This window comes from Caretta caretta, chromosome 2 (genome assembly GCF_965140235.1).
Source record: "Caretta caretta isolate rCarCar2 chromosome 2, rCarCar1.hap1, whole genome shotgun sequence".
NCBI lineage: Eukaryota > Metazoa > Chordata > Testudines > Cheloniidae > Caretta > Caretta caretta.
In genome coordinates this window covers 249741602-249755269 of record NC_134207.1, presented here as the reverse complement: position 1 = coordinate 249755269, position 13668 = coordinate 249741602, and the positions used below count along the sequence as shown (strand labels likewise).

General features: G+C 39.7%; 1 protein-coding gene across 6 annotated transcripts in view; it reads right to left on the bottom strand.

The window, feature by feature from the left end:
- PTPRN2 (protein tyrosine phosphatase receptor type N2) overlaps positions 1 to 13668 on the bottom strand; it is a 1070187-nt gene that overhangs the window by 770484 nt on the left and 286035 nt on the right. For 3 of the 6 annotated variants that reach the window (XM_048837619.2, XM_048837620.2, XM_048837615.2), the window contains exon 3: positions 7804 to 7860. The exons of the other annotated variants lie outside the window; for them this stretch is intronic. In XM_048837619.2, coding sequence (XP_048693576.1) covers positions 7804 to 7860 — 57 coding nt within the window. The remainder of the gene's footprint in view (positions 1 to 7803; positions 7861 to 13668) is intronic. 6 annotated transcript variants of the gene reach the window in all.

Here is a 13668-nt window from a genome sequence, read left to right as displayed (position 1 = left end):
TGAAGTGAAATTTATACTTTAGGTTGGGTTCCCCTATGATTTAGAGACATTCATCTGTTATGATGTGCAATCTGAGCAGAACTTCTAGGCCTAAAGGGATTATGGGCAGAGTTCTCTGTCACTGTTTTGGTTTTATCTGTTTTTCCTCCTCCAGAGGGGTTCAGAGCTAAACCAGTAATATTTTCTGAACTCTCTTTTGTTGTTTAAATTATCACACACACAAAAGACTTTCAAGGACTCGGGGGGGAACTCAACTCTACTAAATTGATATTACTCAGTGGAAAAACTGGGACAAGGGAAAATAAAGTTGTTTGTCGCCAAGATACAAATCATAGTTATGAAGACATACTAGGTTTTTTTAGAGACTTGAGATCAACAGAACTGTCAGTAATGAGTGAGAAACAGTTTAACATTCTGATGGAGAATAATTTGGCTCTGTCATTAGGTTAGCTATTCTAGTAGCACCATTAGAAATGCTCCCTTTTTACATACAAACAAAACACTTACGTTAAGCGGCATCCATATATTTAATGTACTGATTTAACAACACTCTGAGTTTGTCTTTTTGAAGACTTCAGAATAACATCTATAAAATCAATATGGATAATTTTTAATTACGGCACTGCAACTATGGTTATTTAAAAACCCAGTGCCTCAGCAAAGTAGATGACAAACATTAATGAGCAGTAATGCACACATGGTAGTGTAAATGAAAGGATAATGAAAGCAATTTATTTGAAAATTAAAATATGATTAAGAATGGCAGCCTGTACTAAGGCCCAGATGCCTAAAAAAAGCAACCAACGTGAAACCAGACTCTCATTAATTTAAGAGCCTTATGAAATTGCTTTCCCTTTCTTTGACAGTTTTTAATATAAAGTAAGTTAACTAATCGACAGCGTATGTGCTCAAGAAGCCCCAAAACCCTTGGAGATGTTTAGAAAAAATGTAGTACAATACTGGGAAAGTCTCCAAAGTATTGGCCCAGTTCAACTAAAAAAACGTTGGCTCCCTGCCATCTGCTACATTTCTTGAGTTTAAGATAGTGAGTTGTTCAAAACACTTTCAAACATTATCTAATTAGTCCTCACAACACCTCTTTGAGGTAGGTATTATCACCACCATTGAGAGGCAGTGGGTGCTAAGTTTCAGAGTAGCAGTCATGTTAGTCTGTATTCGCAAAAAGAAAAGGAGTACTTGTGGTACCTCAGAGACTAACAAATTTATTTGAGCATAAGCTTTCGTGAGCTACAGCTCACTTCATCAGGTAAGATGAGCTATCAAATGGCTCACCTTGATTATCACTACAAAAGGTTTTTTTTCTCTCCTGCTGGTAATATAGCTCATCTTACCTGATACTCTCATTACAGTGTGTATGGTAACACCCATTGTTTCATGTTCTCTGTGTATATAAAATCTCCCCACTGTATTTTCCACTGCATGCATCCAATGAAGTGAGCTGTAGCTCACGAAAGCTTATGCTCAAATAAATTTGTTAGTCTCTAAGGTGCCACAAGTCCTCCTTTTCTTCTTACTTTACAGGTGTTGATAATCCATAGTTACCATTGACTCCAGTTCGAGCTGAGGGCACTTAGCGGGTCTGAAAAAAAAGGAACTTTTTATTTAAGTGCCTAAATATGGATTCAGGTGCCCAGCTTTATGCACCCATGTTTGAAAATGTTAACCTACATGACTTGCCACAGACAATAGTGGGAGTCTATGTCAGAGCCGAGTGCCCCATTCCCAACTACTAAACCACACTGCTCCTTAGGACCAGAATAGATAGATCATGGCAGAGGTTCTCAAACAGGGGAGTAGGCCACCTTGAGGGGGCACAGAATGCATTTGGGGAGGGGGCTTTAGAAGCTTTGGGGGGAAAGCTTTTTTACCCACAGCAATGAATAACTAGCAAAGCTGATTCTTCCAGACCTATCAGGTTCTCAGATGGCGCTGTGCATTATGACAGTTTTCTGTTACAATTAAATGTGCACACCATACGTAGCAAATGGATTCATGTACAGATGGCAACGATTTTGTATAATGCTATGTAAGTGTAAGCATCGACCACAATCGCGGTTTTGCTTTTGCTCTTATAACAATGTATTGTTGGCACTATTTGAATCATGCCTTACTGGTTTTAATATTTCGTGAGAGCTGCATGTTGATTTTTTTTATCATTCGTGTATGTACTTGTGTGGCAGGCAGCGGGTGAGGGGAGACACAGACTATTACAGACACAAAGAAGGGGGTGGCGATCAAATAAGTTTGAGGACCACTGTCTTATGGTGTAGTGAATTAAAATCCTGAGGGAAGGTTCACTTTTACTAATTCCTTATTGTAAATTATGACATTTGGTAAAAGAAAGAAAAGGACAAAAAGAGAAAGGCAGTCATGCTGATACTAAACCCACTTCCCTGGTTCAAGTTCCAGCACAACAGGTGCAGACCTGACACCCTGATCAAACAGAAATCACAAACCCAGAATTAAATATGGGCACTTGGAAAGCAATTCTCAGGGAAAAGCAGGTCCAACTAAACACTAATTTTTGTTATAAGAGCCCAGTTCATAAAAATATTAACTTGTACACAAGGCTTGCATCTATTACATCTATTTCCAACTCCCAAGGAAAAGAGCGTGCTGTGCAGCTATCAGCAAAACGACTTCACCATTTGCATTCTGTTTGGGTGCATAGTTACAGATGCAGAGTACAAGACAGTGCTGTATATACCCATACTTAGTTTCCTTTATTGTGTACAGAATTTCAGTCCAGTGTCCCGAACATCAGGATTTACACTCTAAAACCAAATAACTAAACACTCCACAAAGCTGTTTGTATATATGGCCTTGAATGACACAAACAAACAAACACACACCTTATTTAAAACCTGGGCAATAGATACTGAAGCTCTGGCTTTTAAAACCTTTTTAAAATGTACCATAATCACAATTTAATCATCTGTAAGTAATATTATTACTTAGACTGTAAGTTCTTTAGGGCAGGGACTATCTTTTTGTTCTGTGTTCATACCAACCCCAACATAACTGGGTCCAGGTCCATAGTCTTCTAGGGACCTACCATAACAACAAAACAACAACCATGTGCAGTGGTTTAAGCAGCAGCGTTATTTTTTAAGATTCTGGTTTATAGCTCATGGACGTTTTTAATTTTTCAATGATAGAAACTGACTAATTAGAGCTAGTTGAAATTTTGCCTTCAAAAAGTCTTTCAAAGGGAGAAAGACAAATTTGTTGAATCAAATTTCTGTGGGAAGGGTCAGCTGTCAATTATATTTTTCAAGTTTTCATTGAAAAAATGAAAATCAGAATTTTTTCAATTTTTAACACACTAAAACTGAAAAATGACAGCTTATTGGGCAAAAAATTAACTAATAAATCCAGAAATGTTTGCCCAACCTGCTGGCATTTTTTGATTCTTCACTGTTCGTGACGCACAACTTGCTTGCTCACTCCTTACATGGTCTTGAGGAAGAACAAGGCTTGAAAGGCCCAGACATGTATTTGTAAGTCTCAGTAAAAAATGCCAGGTTTCCCATCCCCCAGATATATATATATATATATTTAATTCCACTGGGACATTTTCACTTCCACCCACCCCTCAAATAAATCAGTCCCGCTCCCACCAAATAAATCAGTTCCTTTCCTCCCATCCTCCCCAAGGCTGGCTCAAGGTTTTTTGCCGCCCCAAGCAAAAAATTTTCCGCCCCAAGCTCAGGTGGGGCTGGGGCTCGCAGGCGGCGCTGGAAGCGGAGGGAGTGATGTCACCTTCTCCCAGCACCTGCAGGGGCTTTACCCCCTCCCCCACCTGGCCGCGCAGAGAAGCCCCGATATAAGGGGTGGCACAAGGCAGCGCAGCAGCCAATATGCATATGAGGCGGCGCAGCCCCGGCTCCCTGGCAGGACTCGCCCTCCCCTCCCCAGGTAGCGGCTGGGCCCTGGCAGCTCAGCATCCCGGGGCCGGGGCTTCCCCTTCCCGCTGCAGCCGGGGGCACGGCGCCCTCACCCCGTCTAAGTGGCGCAGCTCCGAGAGCGCAACTGCTCCGAAAAAGAAAGGGTGGCCAGAATGCTGCCCCTGGAAATGTGCCATCCCAAGCACGTGCTTGCTTTGCTGGTGACGAGAGCCAGTCCTGATCCTCCCAAATAAATTTCATTCTCCCACTATAAATCAATTCTACCCAAAAATAGTTCTGCCCCTTAAAACAATAAACAACAAACAACAACTCAATTCTGGCCACCAGAAAACACAACCTATCAATTTGTCCCACTGTCTACCTCCTAAATGTTTCTTCCCTACCCCAAGATGGTCAATTTTGCCCTCCTCCCCCCAGCATCTTTGCTGGACTCCTTTCCTGTTTCCATTGCGTAGGTATACACAGCCTCTTAGTAACTCCTCCCCACTTGAGCCCTGTACTATTCATCCTCCCTCTTCTTTCCTTTGAAAGGGGCAGCACCTCTCTGTCTGCTATGCTCATTACTCCTCAATCCTGCCCTGTGAAAAATGTTGGTGTTCTAGTCTATTCTGAAAGGGAACCTGACCTGCTCTGTTTCGCCTTTCCTTTTCCAGTCTGTTACAGAGATAGCATCCATAGCCTGCTCGTTCCTTCCAGAAAGAAGCCAGAAGCTGCCTACACAAAATTTCTACTTGCATAACTCTACCTTCTTGGGGGGCCCTTCTCAGCCTGAAGTCCCTGTCACCACAGATTTTGCAGCATGTGTAAACCAGCCCCAGCAGTGGGGTTAAGAGGATTAGGTACAGAACTGGGCATCAGGTGATTTTAATCCAGGGTCTGCCATTGACCTGCTATGTGATCTCTGTGTGGGATAACTGGGAAGCATAAATGTTTGTAAAGCACTAAAACACTGAGATCCTCAGACAATACAGGCTAGATAAGCGTAAAATATTATTACTAACCCTTCCCCAGGGTGACAAAGACCGGAGCAGAACTCAGCCGTACCCTGACTCAGGCAGGAAAATGATGAAAGGACTGACCAGGTTACAGGTATCAGACCCCCATCCAGTATGAGAGGAGCTTTATCACCTTGCCCATATGGCAAGGCTTGCTGGCAGAATCTGACTGCAGCACCAGCACCAGACCTTCCTTAGGATAGTCATGGCGAGTGCCTACGGCTACATCTACATTTGGAGTTTGCGGGAGGGAGGGTGATTTCCAGTTCAAGTAGCCATACTCGTGCTGGCTCTCACAAGTTAGCATGCTAAAAATAGTAGTGTAGCTACAATGACATTGGCAGTGGCAAGAAATGGCATGGACTAGCTGCCCAGAGTACATACCCACAGGGTCCGGGCGAGTTTGTACTCAGGGCACCGAGCCATGCCACCACTCCCCACTGCCCATGCTACCACAGCTACAGTACTATTTTTAGCATGCTAACTTGATGATAACGAGCACAAGTACATCTACTTGAGCTGCGCATCACAACCTCAGTTCCAAGTGTAGACTATATATATTAGCCTATATATATTATTATACTCTAACCCTTTTTCCTCAGCGCAGACTGCCTCAGCATTAACCAATGTTGCTGGTTTAAAACTGGGTTACAGTAATTTCATCACCTTTTGTTATAAACAAATAGTAACCTTTATTATCAAGCCTGGAGATGTGCTATGGTCTACCATTTTTGCCTTAGATTAATATACAGGGACTACTACAAATTCTGAAATAAACATCTAATTATCCATGACAAAACTGGCAAGATTTTAAGGGCAACAGCTGTACTTACAGTTGATCTGCAAACAGCACTTTCCCACCATTAACACCGTAATAAAAAACAAAGGAAATTGCTCTCATCTACTGAACACATGCCATTTTATAATTTCATCTCTTAACAAAAGGCTATTTGCTGGCTATTTCTTTAGAGGCAGCATTATTCTGGGATATTACTAAATTTTACAAATATTTTTAGAATTTGCTACTTTTAACTATCGTTTTTTTTCTGACAGTCAAGCCAATCTTTCAACACATCATCTCACAAATTGCTTCAGTTCCAGCTAAACTGGAACAATGCCACTTTAAGTTAGGTGACAAGGACTAATCATCAATAGGAGAAAAAACAGAACCAATAGCTGCTTAAAATGTATATTTTAATCCTTAAGAAATCCATTGGGATATTAACAAAGGGTGGTTTTGTCTGCAAAAAGACATTAACATAGCCATTTATAAAACTAATATGAAAGAGAGCACAGCTCTAATAATAATCCAAGTACATCACAGAATAACATTATGGAAATAGGATGACAAATTGACCTTGGCTTATCCTGGATGAAGATGACTTGTGAAATGAAAATTTGGCTGTAATTTGTTCTTGCTTTTCCTAAAAGGTTGAAGGCATTTCTATTCCAACTGACTAAGAATACTGTTAATGTCACATCATTAGGCAGGATATACTTACGTACAGTTATTTTAGTGCATACAAATAATTTCAGACTTTTTTTATTCTTAGAAAAACTCCCCTGCTCTCCTGCTAAAGAAAAATGAGTGGGTGTGAGCTATAGTACAGGCAATTCCTAACAGTTAGTTTTTAAACCACTTCCAAGAAAGGAGTATCTGCTATAACTGAATCACTGGATGCTCTACACTTATGTATCAAATGTTTCTTCGTGACTTAACAGGAGTCATTGGTTTCAGCATTGGAGACTCAGTGCAATACAGGACATGATGACAATTCCTTCAAACAAATGTAGAAAAATAAGTAGTTATGGATTCTTATGGGGAAATATGGACTTGAGTTTCCACATGTATAACACAGATCCTCCTCTTAGTTAGAGCACATCCATTTCGAGAAATGGATTCACATTAGGATACATCCTGGTGAATGTATCTTGGCATCATTGGCAGGCATCAAAATCTATGTAGGGCATATGAGATAAGCATATTGGAGGGTTTCAAATTAAAGTGAAAACTTATAAAGCTAGGTCTTTAAACCTACATTTCTGATGTGTTATACCAAACTTTTCAACAAAAAAGATAATTTTTCCTGATTACTAAATTATGTTACATAGTCTTGCGATTTAATATATCCTTGCAAAAAATTCATTAATCTGGAACCAAAGAGAAAAACTGAAATCCACTCAGAAATCAATGAGATAACCCAAAATATGAATAAATAAGAGCTTGTCAGAATTTGTTCTGTTTTCATTTTTTCTATTGATAACAGAAATATTTTGACATATGTTACAGATACATATTAAATAATGATTTATACTGTGTACATTCATGTGTCAAATTTGCATACAGACAGACCATGGAAGCCTACGTTATACCAGGGTAACTGAGATCAGAATTTGTTCTAATATACTTAAACATATAGTACTTATAATAATGGATACTAACAAGAGAAGATATTTAAAGGATTTAAGAAATACTTCCATTCAAAACTAATTGGTATCACTGACAAAAATTAAGCGAGGTGTAATGGATAGTGCAGCATTTGGGTCCAAAGAAACACTACACACAGACTGCAGGAACTAAAACATTACAGCTGTCAACTGACAGTCTGGTGGCCTCTCTTCAAAACTTCCAACTGCCAGATGCAATGCACTTTGTAAACCTACAGCTACACTTATCAATTGTAACTTCTAGTGAAACACATTAATTCTGCAAATAATGTACATTCTGTTTACCTGCTTCTCTATTATGAAATTTTTTGTTTCCAGAAAATTAATTACAAATATGTTTCAATAATAAATAAATTGAGTAGCAGCAATTAGCAGTGCACAAGGAAAAATAATACGTAGTGTGGTGATTATATTATATTTCATCAACTCACCCCTATAATTTAGAAGAATCATTAGAAAGAATAAGGAAGGAGAAAGACGGAGGAGGCCTGGAGAAACAGGAGAAGTATGTCACCAGACAACAAATGCAAAAATAAAAAGCTAATAAAGCAGATGCACTGGAAAGTATATTATGCTTCACAATAGAGGAGTTTGGACCTATTCACTCAGCAATAGCATGCTAATCACCACTCAATCATTTTCAGAATACTGCATCTGAGGCAAAGTCAAAACAGATAAAGCAGTTTGCCAATTCTGCACACCCACAAGTAGGTATCTCATCATACCAAGCACTTACCATAGCTAAGATTTCTCATATCTAGAACCATGATCTTGATAATTATTAATGTTGCTAGCATTATTTTTATGTTTTTTTCCTATGCTGCAGTGTTTGGGGATATTTTAAAATTTGAGTTATGCCTTTACCAGTTAGAAAATAGTACAGCCCCTAGTAGAAAAAACAAGAATACACTTAAAAAAACCAAGTATTGAGGCAAATTGCTTTTAAGAAAGAAATTGATTCAGATAGCATATGCAGTTATCTTAATTAGTATTAAAAACACAAGAGCTATAAATCAAGTTTCATACAAATATAGATATGGTCAGGAAGAACTCTCCCCTCTGAAATTCTCAGGTATACTGTACTTTGCTTGTTACTGTATTTTTTTTGTTTTTGTAAGATTTTTACAAGCTTTCCTATGAAGAATCTCCTACAGTAGGAGAGGGGATAGTGGTAGAGACAGAAATTTGTTCTTTGCCAATTTGATATTTCTTGAAGGCCAGTATAACATACACAAAAATATATAAAAACCCTTTTTAAAAAAAAAAAAGACAAAAAGTTGCCTCTGTATTACAGTTTAATAACATTTTCTGTTACTAGAAGCAAGCTCAAAGTCCAATGTAAACAAAAGAGGAAATCCTCTGAAAAACAGAATTGACAAAAATAAATGACACAAAAAAGTCTCAACTCCATTTGCTGTTTAGATCAGCTAATTAACATATTTATTGAATTATACTGGCAACGAAGACAGCAATATATTGAAATCCAGATTTTTTTCTTCTTGATTTAAAAGCAACACAGATGCTTATTACAAAACAGCAGTTCCTCTTCTCATTTTTATCAACCCTTTTTTAACAGCCTGACATTGACAGTTTCAAGCTTAATTGTACATTCAGCATGTACTGTTAATTACATTAGATAAATGGATCGCATCAGAACAGTGTATTCAAAAGAGATCATGTGCCAATCTTACAAATTTAAAATCAAACAAGCAACTCTATAGACCCCAATTCTTGAAGCTGTTTATCAGCTGAGTACTAGAGAATATTTTGAGTGTCATTATACATCAAAAGATGAAAGACATGCGTCTCGCAACCATAGTTGGTGTTCCACTTACACAATGCAATGTAATTATATGTTATAGCAGTGCATGCTTGGAACCACTGTAGTTAAGGGGGTATAGTATGTCAGTGTTTTATCCACTGTAAACTCTCTTTTTCAGCCATGTAAATTTACTCTCTTATAAAAGAGAGGAGTCTATCACACCTGGTGATACTTACTGTACTTGTGCTAAAAAACAAGCAATTGAAACTTATTTGCAGGATTGGTGGAAGCTTTATGTACGTTGCAATCAGCATCAAAATTGCTGCTGTGCTGAAATTTAGTACACGAGGCCTCAGATAAGGAGCAGTGGTGGCTAATATAAGTGTTTTGTGTGTTTATAACTGCAATCAACTCTCCAGGCATAAACTATCCTCACCCCCATACAAAATTGGCTGTAACATTCTCTGATACAACGCATTTGTTATCCACACAAGGGGGGGATCTGCCAGGTAACTGAGAACTTTTGGGAATAGGATATCTGGAGCCTGAGCAGCAGGGTCTCTGATCATATTTTCACCTCATATAGGTGGTTGCAAATTGCAATCCACTGCACTCACATGAGCCGCTGAGCAAGAGCACAGCAGCTTATGGGAAGCACCTTTAATGTAGTGTCTGTGTTCCATGGGAGCAGCCAAGAAGCTGCTTTGAAGTGCTGCCAAATTAGCACATCTCACAGATTTTCTGGTCCTGCCCTTCCCCACACATTTTGGGTCTATGTTGCTGGCACTGCACAAGTTTTGGCTTCCCGATCTGGCCCAACACACACTCTGGTCACCTTTTCATCATGTAGTACAGTGAAGGGGTGGAGGAGACTGACTTCACTGCTATGACCCAAGCAAACTCTCCACACACACACTCCAAAGTTTATGTCATTAAAATTATCCACCAATTTGTGTCTTTGTGGTAGGCAAGGGGATTGTACTATCAGTGGAACTAGTAGTTCCACTGTCATACTGGTTAAGGGCACAGGGGATTACGAGGACCTAGATATTGGCAGAATGGTATTTTTCCTTTAAACAGATGTACAAAAGCTGACTAATGCAAAACAAAGCTCAAACTTCAACCTTAGTCCACTGAATTGTGCTTCTGATTTGTAGTGCACAAGATTGAGTCACCTAGCATGGAGTGAGCCTGCCATACCCAGACACAAAAGGAGAAACCTAAGGACAAGTTCAGCAGGTTTAAAATCAGACTTTTATTTTAAAACACAATTTTTGGTGCAATCAAATCAGTATCAACCCAATTATGTTGAGGGTCTATCTTGTTAGGCAGCAGGGTCAGTCAGAAATGAGCAGCCTCTTGCAATTTTTCATCAAATCAACCCCGTAATTTGAGAGCCAATGCAAAGAAAAAAAAACAGCATCAGACAGTAACGGCTTTTCCTCTCCACTCCAATCCAAGCATTCTGATTTTTATTTTTTTTAAAAACTACTTCTCTTTTCCATGAAAACCAATACAATATATAGTAAGTAATAAGGGGGTTGTTGTCTCTAGACCACCACGTAAATGCCAGATACTTGCAAATGTTTTTCAACGGCAAGTTCATTTGGTTCACTAAAAGGCAGAGCACTAGTTTTAAGTATTATAGTGCATCTTCTACCTAAGTGATTTGTGGGAACTGAGGGATCTGCCTGTGTCAAGGTTCCTCCCCCACTCTGAACTCTAGGGTACAGATGTGGGGACCTGCATGAAAAACATCCTAAGCTTATCTTTACCAGCTTAGGTCAAAACTTCCCCAAGGTACAAAATATTACACCCGTTATCCTTGGACTGGCCGCTACCACCACCAAACTAATACTGGTTACTGGGGAAGAGCTGTTTGGACGCGTCCTTCCCCCCAAAATACTTCCCAAAACCTTGCACCCCACTTCCTGGACAAGGTTGGGTAAAAAGCCTCACCAATTGGCCTAGGTGACTACAGACCCAGACCCTTGGATCTTAAGAACAATGAACAATCCTCCCAACACTTGCACCCCCCCTTTCCTGGGAAATGTTGGATAAAAAGCCTCACCAATTTGCATAGGTGACCACAGACCCAAACCCTTGGATCTGAGAACAATGAAAAAGCATTCAGTTTTTTACAAGAAGACTTTTAATAAAAAATAGACGTAAATAGAAATAAAGAAATCCCCCCTGTAAAATCAGGATGGTAGGTATCTTACAGGGTAATTAGATTCCAAAACATAGAGAACCCCTCTAGGCAAAACCTTAAGTTACAAAAAAGATACACAGACAGAAATAGTTATTCTATTCAGCACAATTCTTTTCTCAGCCATTTAAAGAAATCATAATCTAACACATACCTAGCTAGATTACTTACTAAAAGTTCTAAGACTCCATTCCTGTTCTGTCCCTGGCAAGAGCAGCATACAGACAGACCCAGACCCTTTGTTTCTCTCCCTCCTCCCAGCTTTTGAAAGTATCTTGTCTCCTCATTGGTCATTTTGGTCAGGTGCCAGCGAGGTTACCTTTAGCTTCTTAACCCTTTACAGGTGAGAGGAGCTTTCCCCTGGCCAGGAGGGATTTCAAAGGGGTTTACCCTTCCCTTTATATTTATGACAGCCTGAAATTGCAAAATGTGTGACATATATTTATAAAGTCCTTTGCAGACAGCAATCTACCATAATAAGAAATACATTAAGAAAACACACAAACTTTATGTTAGGGACTCTTGGTAACTCAAGGAGATCTTAAAGGGTTCGAAAATGTTGGGTTACTTTCAAACAAAGAAAGGATGAGACTATGAGTTACCAACTACCAATAAGCACAAAATTACAGTACGTTGCATTCACCTAACCTTTATCTAGAGAATTGAGTAACTGAATCTGCACATCTAAACTGACAAGGAAAACAGTGGAATGATAAGGAAGATTTCTAAATTATTTAAAGTGGTTTCCATGCTTCAAAAGGTTCATATACTTTTGTTCCTTTATATATCTACAGCTATTTAAGTTTGCCTCTGTCTCTGAGACAGGCAGCATTGTATCTATGATGTTGAAAGAGAGAAAAGTAATTCTAAATGTTTGAGAAGACAATTCTCCCACTGGGATGCTGGTGCAGAAGAAGAATTAGTTGGCTGGTTTGGCAGATATTGAAATGCAGGAGTCCTATCTCTAAAGAAATCAGCCCCTATATGCTTCCATCTCCTCCAACAGGACAACGGCACTTTTAAGTATTCCAGTCAGAGTCTGCCAGTCTCTTTTAGGATCAAAAAGTAGTAGGGTGTTATTAACACATTTTACAGCTTAATAGCATACATACAGATCTGCCAATGGGGGCACCGGGCCACTAACGGGAGACAAGATCCTGGAGTGATCAACTCTGAGGATTGGGGAGGAAGATCCTACTCTAATTCACAGGTATGTCACTGGTATGTCACTTTGTCAGGCTTGACAAAGCCCTGGCAAAGCCCTGGCTGGGATGATTTAACTGGGAATTGGTCCTGCTTCAAGCAGGGGGTTGGACTAGATGACCTTCTGGGGTCCCTTCCAACCCTTATATTCTATGATTCTATGGTAGAGACTCTGAATGACATGCTGCTTTACTTTGCTTTCCCCAATGACAGCTGATAGAGAGTGAGTTTGGGAAAGAGTAGACGTTTCAAATGTGTAGTCTGTGGGATATGGATTACTTTAATCTCCCTTCCCAAGCTAACCACCGGTGGAATACTTTTCCAATATCTGCCAACTACTGGCAAAGGGCTTGTATTCTTGCAGCCTTTACTCGTCTAAGTTGTTTCACTCAAGTCAATGGGATGACTTGCATATTCAAGAATGATTCACATGAATACAAGTTTCTGGATCATGCACTCAGTGACAACTGCAAAACCAACACTCATTTGCTAATTAACTTAAAACTCTATATGAATCAGAGAATCTACTTCTATGCATGCTGCTCACATAGTTCCCATAACACACAGGACCAGGTTGTGACTTTAAGACACTGGTCAGAGAGGTGAGGCTGAGGAGAGGTTATTCTGTAGGAAGATCACCTAGAGAATTCTGGTTTCATTGGCCAGTGCTTCCTTTGGGTAGGCAGCATTACTGGCACTAGTCTTACACCAGCATTAGGACTAGACTCTTCACAATAACTATGGAAGTCCCATGCCCAGTTTCTTACACCCTCCCCACACACCTCAACTCCACATATCCTGATGATGGATGGTCTGGCCTATCGAAATGATGGAGAGCGGTAACCAAAGAAACAATCCACAGCACCCTAGGATGCAAGTATTTTCATTTTCCCTTTGTTACTTTCCTTTATCTCCTTTTCCTTCCAATGGTCCTATTTTCCCTCTGGCTTCCCCTAGCAGTAATGCTAATGAGCTAATGGTCATTCAAAACCACAAGTTGTTTTCAGGTGATAACTCTGGGCTCCTAGCACCTGATCTGCCAGAAGGACATTGTTGCTTGGCATTCATCAAGAGGTGAGAGTGAGTACTGGCTGGATATTTCAATTCCAGACTTCTCTAACT